The sequence below is a fragment of the Lepus europaeus genome, chromosome 9 (assembly GCF_033115175.1).
Source record: "Lepus europaeus isolate LE1 chromosome 9, mLepTim1.pri, whole genome shotgun sequence".
Taxonomy (NCBI): Eukaryota; Metazoa; Chordata; class Mammalia; order Lagomorpha; family Leporidae; genus Lepus; species Lepus europaeus.
Window position 1 is genome coordinate 107,976,828 of NC_084835.1, and position 22,104 is coordinate 107,998,931.

Consider the following 22,104-nt stretch of genomic DNA (forward strand, 5'->3'; position numbering starts at 1 on the left):
CAACATGATGGAAGGATCTGGAAAGCATCATGCTGTGTGAATTAAGCCAGTCCCAAAGAGACAAATGTCATTTGTTTTCCCTGATCGGCGACAACTGAGCACCAAAGGGAAAACCTGTTGAAGTGAAATGGACACTATAAGAAACAATGACCTGATCAGCTTTTGTCCTGACTCTAGATGTACAATGTAATACTTTATCCTTTTTAGTATTTGATGTTGTTGTTGTTGTTCTAGTACTATTGGTTGAACTCTGTAATTAACACACAATTATTCTTAGGTGTTTAAATTTTAACTGAAAAGTGATCCCTGTTAAATTTAAGAGTGGAAAAAGAGAGGGAGGAGATGCACAATTTGGGACATGCACAATCAGTCTTGCCCCAAATGATGGAGTTAGAAATGTGCCAGGGGATTCCAATACAATCCCATCAAGGTGGCATGCACCAATGCCATCTCACTAGTCCAAGTGATCAATTTCAGTTCATATTCGATGGCCTGGATAGGTCTAAGAAACAAAGGGATCACACAAACAAGACAAGTGTCTGCTAATACTAACTGATAGAATCAAAAAGGGAGAGAAAGATCCAGCATGGGAAGTGGGATACACAGCAGACTCATAGAATGGCAGATGTCCTAAACAACACTCTGGCCTCAGAATCAGCCCTTAAGGCATTCAGACCTGGCTGAAGAGCCCATGAGAGTATTGTAGGCATGTAAAGCCAAGATACCATGGAAAAGAAAAAAAAGAAGAAGACCTAAATGAAAGATCTCTGTTAGTGAGATCCCAGTGGAAAGAACGGGGCCATCAAAGAAGGAGGTACCTTTCTCTGAAGGGAGGAGAGAACTTCCACCTTGACTGTGACCCTATCGGAATAAGATCAAAGTCAGCGAACCCTAAAGGCTTCCATAGCCCTGGCAACTCATGACTAGAGCCTAGGGAGATTACTGACGCCATGAACAGGAGTGTCAAATTGTTAAGTCAGCAACAGGAGTCACTGTGTACTTACATCCCATGTGCGATCTGTCCTTAATGTGTTGTCTAATGTGCAGTGATGCTATAACTAGTACTGAAACAGTATTTTTACACTTTGTGTTTCTGCGTGGGTACAAACTGATGAGATCTTTACTAATTATATACTGAATTGATCTTCTGTATATAAAGATAATTGAAAATGAAAAAAAAACAACCTGGTGTTAAATTGGAAACGGCATAGAAAATTAATTAATTTTTAAAAAATATTATGTAGGATCTCTGCCTTTAATGTGCTGTACACTCTTATTTAATGCTATAACTAGTATTCCAACAGTATTTTTTTTTTCACTTTGTGTTGCTATATGGGGGCAAACTGTTGAAATCGTTACCTAATATATACTAAACTGATCTTTTGTATATAAAGAGAATTGAAAATGAATCATGATGTGATTGGAAGGGGAAAGGGAGCGGGAAAGGGGAGGGTTGTGGGTGGGAGGGAAGTTTTGGGAGGGGGAAGCCATTGTAACCCATAAGCTGTACTTTGGAAATTTGTATTCATTAAATAAAAGTTTAATAAAAAAAATAAAAATAAAGTGGAATAATTAAGTAACATTGTATCATTTCTCTAATATAAATACATTATACGAAAGGAAAAGCTATCAGGGTTTTTCCTATATAAAATAATATGATCACCTCAAATTTGGGGGTGTTATTGTCTTAACTTCAGGGAGCAATAATAATTCTAATTCAGATGCAAGAATATCAGATTCACCTTCTGATTAAACTACCTCCTCCTGTGCTTTTTGTATCTCGGAATCTTGAAGCTGTTAGTATTTAATGTCTTTCCAGGTAATTTATCTACCTAAGTACAGAAATGCAATGGTAAAGTAACAATATTATCGTTCTTGGGGACTTTATAAGATTGCAAAATGACTCAACTTTTGCCAACACCAGGGCCAAACTCCATTCTGTATCATTGCCACAGCAGGAAGCACAGTGTTTGGCGCCTTTGACCCTCTCCATGACATCGCTAATGTTTGTGAGAAGCACAAACTCTGGATGCACGTGGACGTAAGTCACCTCCTCCAGCCTTGCTCATAATTTCTCTGTTAAAAAAAGTGGATCATACAGAAATCCTTGAGGATTCTTAATAGTCATCGTGTGCCAAGTAATTTCTCTGTAGCCATATTTCTATAAGGAATAAATATAAATCATAATCTTATTTAAATAAATTATTTTAAAATATACTAAATATATCACAGAAAGGACTACTGATATATCAAATGAATTCAAAAAATTTAAATCTCTTTCAAAATTCAACCCAAAATTTAGAACATTGGCATGAAAATAGTCAAACATGACTTGAAATTGAAAGACTTAGTCTGTTCTACTAAAATACATTTTTTATTAATATTTATTGAGGAAGCCAGACTTTTTTGCTATTATTTTAGTACAATGACTTTTGGCAAAAAACCAAAAAATTCCTTGGCCTTAATAAGAGTTGGATGAATCTAAAGTTATAGAATATAATAGGGATTTTAATTTTTCTGTAGCATTGCCAAATTTGAAGCCAGGTTTTAAAATCTGCTTTTGGAAATTATACAGAAGGTGTCTGTTCCAATTAATTAGAAATCTAAAACTTTAATGTATTATGAATAGGCAATGAAAATTCATAAGAGGACATTTCAAATGCAATATTCTTCTAAGTAGGATAATTGTAACCAAGTGTACAATTATCTGGCATAGCAATTAAGTCTTCATCAACTTTTGAAATAAATTTAACATAGAAAAAGCAGTTGGTGTGGTTTAAAAAGAGAAGATTCATGTCCTTTGAATTTGTTGTAGGCTGCATGGGGAGGTGGCCTGCTGCTCTCCAGAAAATATTCCTATAAACGTAGTGGCATTGAAAGGTAAGACCTGGAGTATTGCTGGTGGAAGCTAAAGAGCATATTGAGGCTTCTGTTACTTTCCATGAGACTGTGGCTACGAACTGAACCTGTTTTGTCACCTAGGGCCAACTCTGTGACCTGGAATCCACACAAGCTCATGGGAGTCCCTCTTCAGTGCTCTGCTGTCCTTATCCAAGAGAAAGTAATATTTTTTTTCTGTTTTTAACATAGTGACATGATGGATTAGTAATGACTAGCTTCATTATGAACATTTAAAACTAAAATAGCTGCAATCTCACCTTATTAAACATAGTGTAGCATGATTTACCCTGCTGAGGCAGACTGAACCCTTCTCCTTGGCTGCAGTGGGATAGATATTAGCCCAGTGTTGAATAAGAGTTCATGTAAGACAATAGACAGTGATAGGATCTATAGAAACCTTAAAATTCATTTTCATTTATTAAAAACATCATAACCGAACAAAATATCTCTTAGGATTCAAGTTTAGCCCACTGCCCAGTTTGTAGTCTCAGAATACAGGGTTAAAAATAGGGTTCATTGTAAGTGCAGATCAGCATGAGTAAGTGTGATACAGTTTTTGCCTAACAGCATAAATTTGTGAGTTGTAAGAAGTTACTTTGTTACATGTGTCTGTATTTTATCTTCACCAACATTGACTGTGATATAAGGAATTAAGCCCATGATCTCCTTCAAGGAGAAATAAAATTATGAAGTCCAGCTTGACAGTATCATACCAACCAAGTTTTTAATCAAACTAGGTGTCCATTGGTGGATGAATGGATAAAGAGCGTGTGGTGTATATATACAATGGGATATTGTTCAGCCATCAAATATCATAAAATCCTGACACATGCAGCAAAATGGGAGGAAGGGAAATGCCACTTGATCTCTGCCATGTGTGAAAGTAAAAATAAGCAAGATTGCCTTGAACTTAGAATAGTGATTGCTAGAGGCTGGAAAGCGTAGGGTGAGGTGCACTGGAGGGAGGTTGGACAATGGACACGAAAACACAGGCAGACATAGTAATGAGGTTTGCTATTGCACAGCAGAGGGGGCTGGCTGTAGTTCACATCTTCATCATATTCCGTATAACTGACTTCAAGAGAGGACCTGGTAGTCTCTGAACACAAAGAAAAGATAAGGAAAAGGAAAGGCTAGGGGCCTGGTTTGATCAGTTTATGATGTGTAAATGTGTTGAAATAGATGTAATGTAATCCATAAAAATGTGTGTTCCATGTTAAACAAAAATATAAAAGGAAAGACATAATTAAAAATAGAATTTCTCCAAAAAGAAAGTTATGTACAACTAAGTGCTCAAGTGTACTTTAGTAAAATATTTACTGTGAAAAACACACAGTTCAACTTGAATTTTCTTATATCTACTCAACTGTCAGAAATGCAAACACTTTTTACCTACATATAATTTATATTTATATCTTTGGGAAACACGTTTCCTCTTTTTTACAAGCAATCCAGTTTCTTTATGAAAAAGACATGTCTATCCTCAACCTTTAAACCTTTACTGTTGCTTCGCACTTACCCCTTGAGTACCTAATGCCCATCTCTTTGTCTCTAATTCCAGATAATCTTTATTCCTCCAATCTAAACCATTCTGCTCCTCAGATTGGACCTAGTAGCTCTGAGTTACCTACAGGATCAGTTGGCCACACAGCAGCAATATGCTTTTCATAACATGCCAGCTGCTTCGTGCGTGAAGCCTGCAGGTTCACAGGCTAATCTCCCCCTTCTGACGTGTGTCCAATGCCCAGGAATATCAGCTTAGCCGTATCATTTTTTCAAGACTTTCACAATTGTCTTCACTGTGCTCATTGCTAACAGGTCTGTCTTCAGCTTTCAGATCCCAGATATATTTTGGTCTGGATCTCAAACAAAAACCTCTGCAGTGTTCTCTGATTTCTTAGTCCGTAGTAAGCATGTTGAAGTAGGAATTGTGTTCTTCATGAACAGCTTATCGTGAGTTTTTTTTTTTTTTAAGAAGTTAAGTTTTGTTGTTTTGTTTTGCTCTATTTTATTGGTTTTTTCCTAAAGATGAATAATCAGTGGAGATGGAATATAATCCCAAGACCATTCCCATTTTTGCTATTTTTAAGGTCATTTGGAGAAAAAAGCTAATTTTGAGGTAGCATTAAGTCAGGAGGAAAATTTGATTCTTATCTAGTAAACTACCCCAATGCCCAAGGTCCTATAGAGACCATTGTAATGATTAGGACAAATGATATATATTAATATTTAATGAATATATTTTCTCAGGCCAAAAAGGTATCAATAAATATACACTTCGCTATAATTTTACATAAAATACACTTAACAGTGCTTTTAAATAGCTGTCATTTAAATGCTCAAGGGGAAGAAAATATGTGTTTCTGAAATGAAACGTTAAACACATTAATCTATTTCTTCCAGAAGGACCTTTTCAGATGCAAAACATGAACCCATTAGGTGATTTCTCAGTGCTGCCAGGAGAGGGCTACCTTCTTAGCTGCAACACGTTGTTTAGTGGTCAGTGCTCCTTTGCATACCCAGCCTCCTGCAACCCAGATTGTAAGCCCCAGATCTTTCCTACCCTTTTCATCTCCACAAACCCCTCACAGCACCCTGTGTAACAGACCCAGGTGCTAGAAATACAATGATATTTTGAAATATTTGTGTAAGAATGAAATTTGAAGAGAATGCATATTCTCCATGAACTCTTTGTAATTCCCTTATATGTGCCTTATTGACTAACTGCAGCTTAATCGTGGCATCAGAAGCCATGATTTGATTATAAAATTTAAAAAATTAGAGATAATGTCAAGTTCTTCTCAGACAAAAGATCAAGTTGGAAGCTTGAGATGTCCTAAAGGGAAAAGAGTCACATGTTTTAATAGGATACCCAAGATATGCCTGCATAAATTGTTCCCTCTTTTAATATTTATTTATTTATTTGGGAGGAGGCAGAGACAGGGAGAGAGAAAGAAACTCCCATCAACCGTTTCACTCCCCAAATGCCCACAGTGGCTGGAACTGGACCAGGACTGGAGCCAGTACCCAGGCATGATATCCAGGTCTCCCATGTGGGTGGCAGGAACCTAAACATGAGCCATCCCCATGGTCTCCCAGAGTCTACATTAGCAGGAAACTGGAGTCAGGAGCTGGAGCAAGAATTGAACCCAGGTAATCTGCTGCAGGACACAGGCACTTTAACTTCTAGGCTAAATGTCCACTCCACTACTTATGTTTTTCCTGTATCAATTCCATTCTCTTCCGGACACTTCACTGCTTACCACCAAATTGTGGTTCTCTCCATAGATTCATAAGGCTGACCTAAAAATCAGTATCAGTTTTTTCCTTTATATTTCTACAAACCTCATGTTAAAATGCCCTTTTTAAGCTCCCAGATTGACACCTACTTAGGTATATGACCTAGGAAACCATCTAACACTTAAAGCTTCACTTTGTTCCATCTATGAATATAGTATCATAATAATATCTATGCCATGGCTTTCTTGTGAGGATCAAGTGATGTAACATTCATAACTGGAAAATATAAAAAGCATGTAATGAATAAACTTCCTTACTTCTTTTACCCAAAAGTATGCTTGATATGGTTTAACTGATACATTGCCAATGCACACGGATTCGGCCTTTGATATACTGAAGCCACTCCTACCTTCCAGAAAAGCCTCTCTCTAACTGGTGATGGGAAACTTGTCTTCCTTCTAGTTGTTCATTCTAGGTTGTCTGAAGCAAAACGTCCTCCATTCTTTCAGCAGAGAGGAGGAATATTTTCAACATTTTAAATGTGACAGGAAACTGGAACGAAATGCCATGTTTTCTACCAACGACGTCCAGCAGACCTGCGTATTTGACTGGTACCTGCACTGTTGATGCATTGAACAGTTTAGCTAACATGCCTATATGTTCAATTTGCATTAATTTCTTTACATCATACTCATATTATTTCAAAAGAGCAGCAAAACATCAAGACTCTTCAGAAGAGTTAAAGGGGCTGGTGCTACAGCGTTGTGGATAAAACCACTGCCTGCAGTGCCAGCATCCCATAAGGAAGCAAGTTTGAATCCCAGCTGTTCCACTTCTGATCCAGCTGTCTGCTATGGCCTGGGAAAGTAGTAGAAGATGGCCTAAGTCCTTGGGCCCCTGCCCCGCATGGGAGACCCAGATCCTGGCTCCTGGCTCAGATCGGTGCAGCTCCAGCCATTGCGGTCATCTGGGGAGTAAACTCGCAGATGGAAGACCTCTCTCTGTCTCTCTCTCTCTCTCTCTGCTTCTACCTCACTGTAACTCTGCCTTTCAAATAAATAAATGAATCTTTTTTTAAATAAAGAAGTATTAAAGAAAAAATGGTAAGTATTAATACCGCTATACAATCTGCTATTCAAAACAAACCTAAAGAACAATGGAATTTAACATTTTCAGAAAAGTAACATTTTAATACAAAAACATTTAAAATTATGTTAAATTGTGCACATAAAGTAGAAATAAGTTAATGGAAGTAAATAGTATGGTTTCTTGTTATAGTGTAGACAACTCACACATTAGACCTGACATTCCTTTTAGGGTCTTCTGGAGGCATGCAACCAGATGCAAGCTGGATATCTTTTCCAACCAGACAAACTCTACAATGTTGACTTTGACACTGGGGATAAAAGCATTCAGTGCGGCCGACGTGTCGACATCTTCAAGCTGTGGTTAATGTGGAAAGCAAAGGTAGAAATTTGTCATCTTTTCCTCATACTACCATGTATTGAAATAGAAAGGGAAAAGGTGAAAGTTATGTTAACTTATACATTTGGAAATAACTAACTAAATGTTTTTAAGTTTTGGGTTGAAAAAGAATAAATGTGACTGATACATATAATTACTTGCATTATTTATTTCAGATTGTGACATTTTAGATCAAGGACTAATAGAACATATATGAACCTTAAGGGATTCCTAAGATCAGAGCCTCTAAAAGTTGTCAGGAGCCTGACAGATACACAGTATGTAAAGTGGGCAATTTGTAAGAATATAAAGAATGATCAAAGTGGAGGGTCTAGGGCCAACCTGACATATCCACATATATATTGATGTGAAAAGAGGCATCAAATATTTAAGCTTTATTTATTTGGATCCAAGTTTAGATAGACCATTCTATTAATTTTAGAGCTTTACTAGCCTCGAATTATAGTCCCACTATTTCACTAAATCTTGCTTGACGAAACTACTGTTTTTCATTTTTTTCTCCCATTTTTGTAACAAGCTTTTCACATAGTAATTGTGCACATTTGTGGCATACAGTAAGACATTCCTTTGTTATTATGAAACTTCAAACCATGGAACACTATAATGATGAAAACTGTCATATTTCTAATTGCAAATTATCAATCTGTTTCCTCAGATCAAAATTCTGTCAGAGGTGGGAGGAAATTGTACATCTCTTACCATTATCAGGCACTCTACTATATAAAATACTATATAAAAATATATTAAAGGGGACAGTGCTGTGGCACAGCATTTTAAAGCCCCAACCTGCAGCACTGGCTTCCCATATGGGCACCGGTTCGAGTCCTGGCTGCTCCTCTTCCAATCCAGTTCTCTGCTGTGGCTTGGGAAAGCAGTAGAACATGGCCCAAGCTCTTGGGCCCCTGCACCCACGTGGGAGACTCAGAGGAAGCTCCTGGCTTCGAATCAGCTCAGCTCTGGCCATTATGGTCATTTGGGAAGTGAACTAGCAGAATGGAAGACCTCTTTCTCTCTCTCTCTCTGGCTCTACCTCTCTCTGTAACTCTGTCTTTCAAATAAATTAATTAAATCTTGTGTATATATATATATATATATATATATATATATATAGTAGAAGCATAAACCTATCTGCACCATTTAGAAACACCTCCCTCCATCTTCACTAATGGGAATTGTTAATGAGTAAAATTACTTGATGTTAACACACATTCTCAGATGCAACCTTTATACCCTTATTTCTCACCTAACCAATCGAGGCCAGCAGAGAAAGTCTTTCCAAAGATCAAATGCCAATAGCACGATGTGTTCTGCACTTTCATCCTGGCACTTACGTGCCGTGTTTACCTTAAATAATTGGCATGCACTGAGAAAGCAGCTTCTGTCATGTTCTGCCGGTACTCTATAGAGAAATGGACATTAGGGTCTGTGCACGTGAAAACTTTGACATGATCTAACAGAATTTTTAATATATTACTGGCACTGCTATTTTATTTAAGTCAATTTTTTGTCAAAAATCTACTACTGCAAAACCAGTGAAAACATGAATCTGCCGTGGTTAACCTGATATATGGCCAACATTGTCATGTGGGAAGCTGTACACTCAGTTACCCAGGATCACGTCTGAGAATTTCACTGATAATTTTCATTATTCAAAGATATGCATTCTGTAAATTCTCTTCATTGGAAACTAGAATAAACGGTTTTAAAAATCTCAAGTCACCCCTTTTGGCATGAAGCAGCCAGAGCGATCATCGCCCAGTTCCCCCTAACCTAAGTGAGTTTCGATCTTCAGGAGATGGGAATGTGAGGAGTCAGATGGGTAATAGGCAGACAGCGTGGTCCCCTGGTAGAAATTTGGAATAGGGAGATGCCTGCTCCCCACAAAAGCTTATCTTTAGCAGATCAAACTGTCCTGCTTCCTCGGGAATCTCCAAATTTACAAACTTGCCATGAGGATAGCAAGGAAGTGGTGACTGTGTCTGAGCTCACAGTTTATTGTGAACACAGGTTCCCTATCCCACCCTTCTGGATGATTCTTTGATTTATCATCAGCAAACCAGAGAGGATAAAGGATTGTAAATCAGGTCTTTTGATGGTTTTTGTCCTAGCCTGGTAACAATGCTAATCTGATTGTCAAGGTTTTTTTTTTTTTTTTCTCCCTTCAAAGTTGTACTTAAAAATTAGAGGCCGGCGCCACGGCTCACTAGGCTAATCCTCCGCCTTGCGGCGCCGGCACAGCGGGTTCTAGTCCCGGTCCGGGCACCGGATTCTGTCCCGGTTGCCCCTCTTCCAGGCCAGCTCTCTGCTGTGGCCAGGGAGTACAGTGGAGGATGGCCCAAGTCCTTGGGCCCTGCACCCCATGGGAGACCAGGAGAAGCACTTGGCTCCTGCCATCGGATCAGCGTGGTGCGCCGGCCACAGCGCATCAACCGCGGCGGCCATTGGAGGGTGAACCAACGGCAAAAAGGAAGACCTTTCTCTCTGTCTCTCTGTCTCACTGTCCACTCTGCCTGTCCAAAAAGAAAAAAAAAGAAAAAAAAAAAGAAAAGAAAAGGAAAAGAAAGAAAGAAAAGAAAAGAAAAAAAAAATTCGAATGCCCTGGGGCCTTTTGGGTTCTTTCCTTTCTTGGAACCCCCCTCCATGCCACTCTGGCTAGAGGTCTTTGATTCTAATAAATACTTTTAATCCTCAAAAAAAAAAAAAGTTTCAAGCTCAAATATTTGCAGGTCTGTACCGACCTTTCAGTCACTGAAAATCCAGATGCCCCTTTGTCTGCTCTGTACAGGTTTTATTGGGGTAAGTATTTTCATGAGCCTCCTCAACTTTCACAGGAGCTTACCAGTCCTCTCATAGCATAGCTCCTGGTCAAATCCTATAGCGTGACTTGACTTCAGTGAAAGTATACATACCCCTACAATTTTATCATGAGATTCAACCTGGAACTCACAGATGTTTGAGGTTTTTTAAAAATTATGTGTATCATAGACATTGTATAGTATTATATAAATATTTGTATAATAAATATTCATGCATGTATATGATTAGCTAAAAAGACTATATATTTAATGTATTTCCTTATGAAATAAAGTAGTGGCATTCAAACTTTTTACCAATACTCACAGTAAATATGCATTTTATGTACATATACATACCACAAAACGCAATCAAAACAAAATTTTCAGAAAAAACCCTCATGGCACTATAATGTTTGAAATTTTTTGATACTTTCTATTCTACCCAATCTCACCAGAGAAAAATATCAGATTGTCATCCATTTAATTGGTTCTATTGCCCACTAATCGGCTATGACTTATAGTTCAAAAGATACTGTTATGCAAGTTCAGCCTGGATTAAACCCACCTGAACCACTTTGTTTGACCTTTTATGAAATGATGTTATGGATGAATTTTTAATTTCTATATTTATTTCAGTAAACATGAGATTTCTGGATTAAAAAATCAATGATTTACTCACAGAATATTATGTCACTGGTTTTCAACACCACCCCATTCCCCCCTTGGGGCATCACCATGGCACGTGTCATCCTACAGGGACAAAGGGACTAATCACTATACAAAAGGATAAGAACCTCAAAACTATGCCATGCTGATGTCACCAAGGGAAGGCAGCTGAATGCAGACACAGAATGGTCATTTTTTCCTATAGGATTCTTATGTAACAAATTCAATAACGTGTGTAGAACAGTAAGCCATAGTGCCTACTGCATGGTGGAATTAACAAATAAAATAATGTGTGTAAAGCACTAAACCGTAGTGGAGTTAACAATATTTTCTTCTCAATTATATTTTAAAAACATATAGGTAACAATGTGCAATTTTATCTTATACAACCTGTTTTGTGATTTATATACATTGTGGGATTTTTAAGCCTGGCTAAGAAGCAAGTGCATTATCAATAGAAGAAGATAGTTTCAAAAGTTCATGGAAAATATATATTATGAAATAACTATGTATGGATTTCAAAAAATTTTATTACAAAGGTAGACTTATTTTAATTCCTTTTTTCCTGAACTTTTTGTGATACCTACAAACTATACAGGCAAGTATGCCAGGCATACTTCGTAATATTTATCTAATTCTTCAAACCATTGTAAACTGTGTTTAAAATTCTGTGTTTTAGATGATGGAAAACTCATGTAAAAATATTGAGCAAATATTTGTAGATCTTAGCAGTCCAGGGTTAGAGTGCTCAAGTAGCTTTACTCCAGTTCTATACACCGTAGACAGTAAAAGCAGGTGGAGAAAACAGAAAAAGATGTTTGTGATATTTGTGACCATAGATAATACTTACTATTGTAGGATAATAATTAACCATATGTTACTTATTTAAATAATTATATTAAAGAAAATATAATACATTTCAGGAACTAATCAATGCAATTTAAAGAAACTTACTTGAATTGATCCTTTGATTTATTTTAAAATTATAGGGAATCTGTGGCTTTGAGGAACAGATCAACAGATACATGGAACTTGCAAAATATTTCTATAAGGTTTTAAAGGAGAAAGACAATTTTCAGCTTGTTTTTGATGCAGAGGTAAGGGTTCTTGAGTGTTCCTTCTAGTATCTACTTACCCACCTCATACCTATCAACTGTCATAAGCATTTAATTTTGCTTATGTTCAAATCAGTCAGTTTGTAAAACCATTTTTTATCTTTATTATTTATTTGAAAGACAGAGTTACAGAGTTCCATCTGCTAGTTCACTCCTCAAATGGCCACAATGGACGGAGCTGAACCAATCCAAAGTCAGGAGCCAGGAGCTTCTTCTGGGTCTCCCACACTTGGGCCATCTTCTACTGCTTTTCCAGGCCATAGCAGAGAGTTGGATCGGAAGAGGAGCAGCCAAGACTCGAACCAACTCCCATATGGGATACTAGAGCTTCAGGCCAGGGCTTTAACCCACTGCACCACAGCACAGGCCCCGTTTTTTATCTAAATTCCATGTCTTAGAAGCCAGGGACCTAGAATTCTTAAATTGATAATTACATTCAGTTTTTAAAATTTTAAAATAATTAAAATTTTTCTATTTTAAATGTTTTTCTGATTTCTCTATCACTTCACAAGTAATTTAGCTGTTACTAGTTTTTTGGTTTTTGATTTTTTTTTTTGTTTTGTTTTTTTTTTTTTTTTTTGCATGTTACAGGATGTAGTTGGAATTCTGGTCAGTGGATGACATATAAGAAACTATGGCTTACATTATTTAGTAATCTTTGGTAAATCTTTATTGAAGCAGTAAGTAGATATTAATGGACAATTATATCCATCATCCTGTTCAAGGCCCAGTCATCCCTCCACTGACAAGCATTACGTCATTCTACAAAGAATAGTATTGGGAAACAAATACAACCCATGGCTATTGCTCTAGTGAAGCAGTGTTACCTCCCGGGTTTCTGGAACATTCTGTGTACTAATGTTTCCTCTTTTCAGTTGTACTCCTTCTAATCCATTTCCGTCTCTCAACACACCATCTCTCTCAAACGCACAGTTGGCTCTATCTCTCCTTATTTCTTTAAAATACGTGCGGAGCATTGGTCATGCGAATGATAAATGGTTTTGGTTTAAGTAATTGATAGACCTCAGGATGGGGAAGATGGTGTACATAGATGTGAAAACCATCAAGGACTGTGCTAGGAGAGATTGTTGAAGAAAGCCACAGGCTGGGCACTCTATGAGGAAAGCGCCTATTTCTTCATAAAATGATTTATTATTTATTTGGGGGAGGGGGGGGAGAGAGAGAGAATATGAATCTTCCATCACCTGGTTCATTCCCCAAATAGGCAGGTCTGGGTCAGGTTGAAGAGAGGTGCCTGGAATTCCATCTGGGTCTCCCACGTGGATAGGAAGGGCCCAGGTACCTGGGGCCATTTTCTGCTGCCTTATCAGGTGAATCATCAGGGAGCTGGGGCAGAAGTAGGGTGGCTGAGACACAAACCAGCAGTCTGCTATGGGATTCTGGCATTGCTTAACCCACTGGGCCATGACACCAGCCACTATTTCTTTTATCTCTTTACTCAGTTCCTGGCATGCTTTAGGCTCTACATTAAAAGCTATTTTTAAATATGTTAAAAATCATAGAGCCACTGCCTCTGATGCCAGTATTCCCTTTGGATGCTGGTTCTAGTCCCTGCTCCTCCACTTCTGGTCTAGCTCCCTGCTAATGCACCTGGAAGGACAGAAGATAACCCAAGTGCCTAGGACCCTGCACCCTGGATGGAGGGCCAGGCTTCTGGCTTTGATCTGGCCCAGCCTCAACCACTGTGGTCATCTGGGGAGTGAAGGAGCAGATAGAGGATCTCCCTTTGTGTAACTGCCTTTCAAAAACAAAAACAAAAACTAAATCTTCAAAAACATTAAAAATTAAATGAATTAAAATATTTCAGAAACAAGTTACTACAAGTTAAGTGGGCTTTATTATATTTGTAGTATTTTATCTTTGTTTTAGCCTGAGTTTACCAATGTCTGCTTCTGGTATTTACCACCAAGGCTTAAATATATTACAAAAGGTTTGGAAAGAGAGCAAGAACTCCACAAAGTAAGTATTTTTATTTGTTTGGTTGCTTTATTTTAATTTTAATATTGACTTTTAAATGATGTTTCTGTGCAGTTTGGTGGGTTAGTGAGAGGTATGCTGTGGTCTCAACCCTTTGGCTTAATAATATCATGAGGTGACAGAAATCCCTATTCATCAGTCACACTGCAAACTAATCCAGTCTTCATTTATATATCCAAAATACTTGAGAGCCAATTATGCACTAAGCCGACTTTCCTACCCTTTGGTTAATCTGTTTATTAGCGAATATTTGCTGAGTGTTCCAACAAGAATTAGGGGTATTAAATGAGTAAGACAAAGCCTTAGTCCTAAACTAGTTATAAGGCTTGATAGGAAAAAAAGGCAAGAATGTATGTAGCTACAATTCCAAAGAGCAGTGGGAGAGCTATTTAGAGACTGTTTTCACATTTGAAATGTGGATCATAAAGTCATCTGAGCAAGAATCTGAAAGATAAATAGTTACAGGTGCGCTAACAATACTGAAAAATTCAAATTAATGTCATAACAATGAGAATATTCCACCATTTCCTTAAATAGTTAAAGGGGTCATTGCCACCACTATATATTACGCATCCATGTGTTTATAATAAGCATTTGCCTACTGTAAGTGTGTACTGTATGTATTCATTTTATAACATTAGCACCACTGTTTGAATTATGTTAAGATTACAACCATTCATTTTAGGTAATTTGAGATGCTCCGGGAAAAGTTGAACATAAATTATCTGATAATAGTGTTAAAGAGCATCACATTTTTTTTTACATTATCAGTAAATTTCATTGAAATTATTAATTGTAAGAGAAAACAGAGATTTGTAGTTGTTAGCTTATAGCAGTACTCTAAGTAAATATTTTATGGTTTGATACAGGTATTAAGTGAAGCGCTTAATTTTTTTTTCTAAACATGCAAGTGTGATCTACTAGGGGAATAACCAGCAGCTGAGAGGTGGTGAGAGGGACTTTCGTAATGACTGAGCAAGCTGAATCCTTGAGGGACACACAGACATGGAACCACAGTGGCCTGATTGCAGTCCTGCACATGCCCCTGCACAGAGGCCTGGGGAGACCACAACGCAATTTTTTTAATAATACTACAGACAATAAATAATCTCTGCTACAGCATTATTATTTAATTAGTCAAATTAATATATATAGCCAGCATCACAGCTCACTAGGCTAATCCTCCCCCTGCGGCGCCAGCACCCCAGGTTCTAGTCCCGGTTGGGGCACCAGTTCTGTCCCAGTTGCTGCTCTTCCAGTCCAGCTCTCTGCTGTGGCCCAGGAGGGCAGTGGAGGATGGCCCAAGTGCTTGGGCCCTGCACCTGTATGGGAGACCAAGAGGAAGCACCTGGTTCCTGGCTTTGGACTGGTGCAGCACGCTGGCCGTAGCGGCCATTTGGGGGGTGAACCAACGGAAGGAAGACCTTTCTCTCTGTCTCTCTCTCTCACTGTCTACTCTGCCTGTCAAAAAAAAAAATATATATATATATATGGACACCAAATAAAAATTCTCTGTTGATAGATACACATACAAGCATACAGGAGGGATCCTCAAAAAGCTCATGGAAAATGCTTATGAAGAAACTACACCTGGATTGTAGAACGTTTTGTACCAGAATGACCATATCGGTTAATCCCATTTCCCCATGAAGTTCTGAATGGCTGTGTGTGTGTGTGTGTTTGCTGCTGCACTGCCATTGAACAAACTTAGGCAAAAATTCTAAACATTACCTGCCTTTCCTTAATGCCTTCCAGCACACTTGTATTATTTTATGAGCTTGGTATTTGTGAATCACGGTGTAATGAGACCTGCACTGTGAATATAGAATACACTATTCTTTTCCTATGCTAAACTACTTGAAAATTATTCCTGACAGTTTTAAATTGCCTGTAATTTACCTGAAGCTAACAATAGTTCTGCATTCACGTATCCATCTTGAAAGAAATGAGTATTGACTTGTAAAATTTCCTTTTAATAATATTTGCATTTACACACAGATAGCTCCAAAGATTAAAGCACGGATGACATAAGAAGGCACTGCCATGATAAGCTACCAGCCATGTGGAGATAAAGTGAACTTTTTCCGGATGATCTTTTCTAATCCCACCACAAGACAAACAGATGTTGACTATCTTATTGATGACATGGAAAGGATTGGGAAGGACTTATGATTCTTCAGTGTGAAGTTGAACAACTTTTAGTAATCTATTTCTAAAGATAAGAGGAAAGGAGTTCTCAAAGTGATCTTTTCTCATTTAGAACTTTTAATTATCTTTTTGACGTCATTTAAGATAAAAGGAGATCCAGTTTATATATATATATATATATATATATATGTTAGTATATTTGATATTTTCATTCACTGAAAATATTTGAGCATCTGTTAAATGACATGGACTCAGGATGGTACATCCTTCAATAAGAAAGGCCGAGGAATCCTTCCCTAATAAGGACAGAACTTGAATTGTGGAGGTTGCAGCAGCTCAGTCATGTGGTTGACCTAAGTGAATAGACCCCTGGATCACATCATTTGCGCCATCGTTTATGGCAGTGCTCCGTCTCTGACCACGTTACAATCACGCAGGCACTGTTTCACTGTTTGAGACAATCAGGATGTGTGCAATGTTCTTTTCTTTGCATATTATGGAGCAGAGGTGGAGGCAAGAAATGGCAGAGACTGACATATCTGCCTTTTGATCTTTGTGTTTTATTTACAAGTGACTCTAACTTGCACCTATTTTCTGCTTCAACTTTTTTTCTCTGTACCACCATTCTCATGCCCCTAATGATCAACAGCAGTGACTTCCTTTTATAATTCTACACAAATATGTTAGCTGTGCTTCAGAGAAGGAAATTGTGTATTTTCTTATTGATGATGTAGTCAGCATTTCTCTGTCCATGTTTTCAGGGAATGAGAGCTAACATTGAATATTTAGTGTGGGCTCAGCTTGCTGAGCCTCTTAACATGCAAGATCACATTTAATTCTCTATTAATTATATTATTTAAATGATTTATTCTCCACTTTATGAATAAGAAGATCAAGGCTGAAAGAGCTTAAATAATGTTTCTAACATGATGCTACTGACAGGCATTAAACCCCAAGTCTGCAGTGAGCCAGGTTTCCTTTCAAATATGGATAACAAGACTGCCAGATAGTCTGCTGAAGTTCACATGCACTACCTACTAGATGAGCTGTTTGTCAAATTGTTTGACTTGAGTAGATCTCATTTCTCTGCTTGTGAATAGGAATAATAGGATGCCTCTCACAAGGGAGATTGTCAGGACAATCAGGTTAACTATTCTATAAAATTTTAATCACTTTGCATGCATTGACTTCTCATATTTAAATATTACTGCATTCAATAGGGTGATGGACTAAAAAACATGTACTTAAGTTAAAATAAAATTGCATACCGTGGCTTCGTCTTTCTAAGTCATTCAAGGTACATGACGATATTGCCACAGTTCATCGTCACAGAGGACCATGTGCCCTTTGTTCTCCCAGCCATATTGAATGTTCAAGTTAAACGTTTGAGAATGTGTGTATTTTGTTTAAAAAGCATGTAGACTGAAATAGAAAATATTTTCAATTATTTCCTGATAAATAAGACATTTCCTGTCTAAAGTTTTTCTCAAAGAAAATGTGTAGTTGACTGTTCTTCAGATTTTGGTAGCCTGCCCCTCTGTGAAATAAGGGAATACCAGTTGAATTATCTAAGTGCAGGTCTCCCTTAATAAGGACTACTGTTCTAGACAGAGAGCTTGTTTTAGACATGGTCTGCTTGGCCAGACTTATTAACACAATCAGTTTCTTCCTTAGGCATTACATATGATCACCTCTCATTATATAACAGTTATCATACATGGAGTAAGCATTTCCTTACCAAAATTACACCTCAATATGCCCATCAACAGTAGACTGGATAAAGAAATTATGGGACATGTACTCCATAGAATACTATACAGCAGTAAGGAACAATGAAACCCAGTCATTTGAAACAAGATGGAGGGATCTGGAAAACATCATGCTGAGTGAATTAAGCCAGTCCCAAAGAGACAAATATCATTTGTTTTCCCTGATCGGCGACAACTAACTGAGCACCAAAGGGGAAACCTGCTGAAATGAAATGGACACTATAAGAAACATTGACCTGATCAGCTTAGGTCCTGACTCTAGATATACAATGTAATACTTTATCCTTATACTTTGCGTTTCTGTGTGGGCACAAACTGATGAGCTCTTTACTAATGATATACTGAAGTGATCTTCTGTATATAAAGAGAATTGGAAATGAAAAAAAAAATAATAACAACCTGGTGTTGAAGGGGAAATGGCATAGAAAGTTAATTAATCTGAGAAAAAATCATGTGGGTTCTCTGTCTTTAATGTGCTGTACATTGCTATTTGACGCTATAATTAGTAATCAAATGGTAGTTTTTTCACTTTGTATTGCTATATGGGCAAAATGTTGAAAACTTTACCTAATATATACTAAGCTGATCTTCTGTATACAAAGAGAATTGAAAATGAATCCTTACATGAAAGGAAGGGGAGAGGGAGCGGGAGAGGGGAGGGTTGCGGGCGGGAGGGAAGTTACGGGAGGGGGGGAGCCATTGTAACCCATAAGCTGTACCTTGGAAATTTATAGTCATTAAATAAAAGTTAAAAAAAAAAAATTACACCTCAATAGGCCGGCACCATGCCTCACTAGGGTTCCAGTCCAGATTGGGGTGCCAGATTCTGTCCCTGTTGCTCCTCTTCCAGTCCAGCTAACTGCTGTGGCCCGGAAGGGCAGCAGAGGATGGCCCAAGTCCTTGGACCCTGCACCTACATGGGAGACCAGGAGGAAACACCTGGTTCCTGGCTTCGGATCTGCAAGCTCACCGGCAGTAGCAGCCATTTGGGGGGTGAACCAACAGAAGGAAGACCTTTCTTTCTGTCTCTCTCACTGTCTAACTCTGCCTGTCTAAAAAATAAATAAATAAATAAAAATACACCTCAATTATCTTTTCCATTAATAAAACTTCTAAATAAGAATGTGTTAAAGCAATAGCACTATTTCAATAGAATATCCGTATTATGCTCATTACATACCCTGCTTAAAACCATGTTCTTCCAATATCAATGCCACGAATAAGGAAGTGTAGTTTCTAGAAATCTACAGTCCATCCAATGTATTCATTAGTGTTCTGTTCACAATAATTTAATAAGAATTGCTCTTTATATTATTTTGTATATTTTTAATTATTTGGGCACTTATTTTGCATGCTGCTGAACACTTCCAGCATTTGAATTAAGGACAGGATAATCTTCATTAACAAATGTTATCCTCTCCCAACTTGATCCTCTCTATTTTTTTTTTTTTCAGATTTCACAGTCAGTCAAAATTATTTTAGCCTTAGAACATTTAATCATTGTTTGCACAATATGGTCTCTTGACCAAGGATCTATTACATGCAATAATGTACATTTGTCTTCTACATCTTATAGAAATTCTATTTTTTAAAGCTCATTTTGAGATTCTATTTTTTTTTCTGCCAGGCAGAGTTAGACAGTGAGAGAGAGAGACAGAGAGAATGTTATAGACAATGAGGACAGTGAGAGAGACAGAGAGAAAGGTCTTCCTTCCATTGGTTCACTCCCCATATGGCCGCCGCACCTGGCACTGCGCTGATCCGAAGCCAGGAGCCAGGTGCTTCCTCCTGGTCTCCCATGCAGGCGCAGGGACCCAAGGACTTGGACCATCCTCCACTGCCCTCCCGGGCCACAGCAGAGAGCTGGACTGGAAGAGGAGCAACCAGGACAGAATCCAGTGCCCCAACTGGGACTAGAACCTGGGGTGCTGGCACTGCAGGCAGAGGATTAGCCAAACAAGCCACGGCACCAGCCCCGAGATTTGATTATTCTTTATAGCACTTATCTGTACTCTTGAGAAACAGTGTATTTTCCACTTGCTGCTTGTTGAGTACTTTATTTAGTAGATGGTTAAGCTTGTGATTATAAAGAAAATTAAAAGCATGTCATTGTAAAAATTAAAAGACAAATAAAAGGAAGGAGGGTGGGCATAAGGCAGGAAGGAAGGGTAGGGTGGGAAGGACCATTATGCTCTTAAAACTGTATATATGAAATACATGCAATTTGTTCCCTTTATATACATAAAAATAATAAAAAATAAACATAGTCTCTAAAAAGGCTCATTTCTTGCTGCCTAGTTTAATAAAAAAAATCTCAAAGAGATATTACTAAGTTCATTGGTTTCCTTTTGAACTGTCCCCAAACGTATTATTATTTCTAACCCCAAGAACAGCATTCATTTAACTGACAGAGATAACAGCCAGAGCAGTGAAGTGTTCAGAACTAGGTAGGGCATGGTAGACTAAAGAAAGGAAAGATGTTTTTTTAAAAACTCATTTGTTAAAAGTAGTCCTATAGAGTCATCCATAAGATACGGAGGAAGGCATGAAGCCGCCAACATTTGAATGGGGCTCAGAGGTTCTGAAAGATTTAAGTTGTCATAACTCTCGCAGAGAATGTGTGGGAGTGATAATCGGAGTGGTGTGGAAATTCCAAAATGCTTTAAGTAGCCGTTTGATATTATGGAGAAGTACATACGGTAAAGATTCCTGCTGCAAGCGGCTCGAGAATTATGGGGCCTTAAATCCAGCATTTTGACAACTTGGAACATTAAAATGAGTTAAATAGAGGAGTCACAGAATTGAATTTTATTGTGAAGGGAAAGAAAAAGACAATTTTGACGGCAGTTTCAAGGCTGTGCTCATGAAGGAGCAAGGCTCCAGCACAGAAAATGGGTTTTAGAGGCCGGTGCAGTAATAAAGAAGAGAACGGCTGATAAGGGCTTGGGAGTGCGGGGCACTAGGGAGTCACAAGTTATTTAGGAAGCAAAATTGCCCAAATGCATTAGGGTGAAAATGAAAAGCGTAGTTTGATGTTTCTGGCTCCAGAGACTGGCTACATCTCAGCACCAGTGACATCTAACGGGGGAAGCCACATTGGCCCATACAACTAGTCTATTTAGCTTGCAGGTGGTAAACAAACTGGAATCTAAGACTTACAGGGCATGGCTCTCTGAAAATTACCACTTAGGCTATGTGAGTATTTGAGTTGAATGTAGACTATTTCCTGACCGAAAGTTTCAAGTAGTGTAGCATCACAGATCACTTAGAGACTTCATAGGATAAGCTGGAGTATGGAGCATCCTGAACCAGCAAGAGTGAACCTGGAGCGCTGTCCGGTAGGTCCCCATTTCTCCAGGCTTCGTGACCACTCGCACCCTTGACATTCTTAGCAAAACCTACTTAAGTCCTGATGAGTATGATTGAATAATAATACCCATGTGTTATTTCAGTGATTATCTGGAAAAGAGACAGAGAAGGAAGTTTGACGAATATGCTCTAGGTTAACCCTTGCAAGAAGCTTCCTAAATAAAGTGATCATGGTTATGCTGATAGGTTATTGAAACTATCTGCATGAGTAGGAGATATCCCATTAAAACATACTTTTATGCTTTCTGACTAATGAATATCCATTTATAAAGAATACTGATAAATATTCAATTGCATAGTTAATTGCATATTTATCAATCTTTTATACTGTAGTATTTTATTTATTGTTTTTGTCCTATTTTCATTTTTTTGTTTACTTTTTTAAGGTGAACAAATTTCCTGTATTTCATATATACAAATTTAGGACTGTAGTGATACTTCCCACCTTCCCCCCTCCACACTCTTTAATTTTTACAATGATCTACTTTCAGTTGATTTTATAATCAGAAGATTAACCCTACGCTAAGTAAAGAATTCAACAAATAATAATAATAAGAAAAAAACACTGTTCCTAAACAGTACAGACAAGGACTGTACTCTTATCACTTCCAAGTTCTA

The 22,104-nt window shown here is 37.9% G+C and overlaps 1 protein-coding gene across 1 annotated transcript in view; it reads left to right on the forward strand.

The window, feature by feature from the left end:
• LOC133766377 (glutamate decarboxylase 1-like) overlaps positions 1–16,372 on the forward strand; it is a 34,402-nt gene extending 18,030 nt beyond the window's left edge. The window contains 7 exon segments of the mRNA XM_062200036.1: positions 1,925–2,041; positions 2,816–2,880; positions 2,983–3,061; positions 7,459–7,608; positions 12,077–12,184; positions 14,093–14,182; positions 16,199–16,372. Of these exon segments, the coding sequence (XP_062056020.1) occupies positions 1,925–2,041; positions 2,816–2,880; positions 2,983–3,061; positions 7,459–7,608; positions 12,077–12,184; positions 14,093–14,182; positions 16,199–16,372 (783 nt within the window).
• Positions 16,373–22,104: the final 5,732 nt, after the last annotated feature.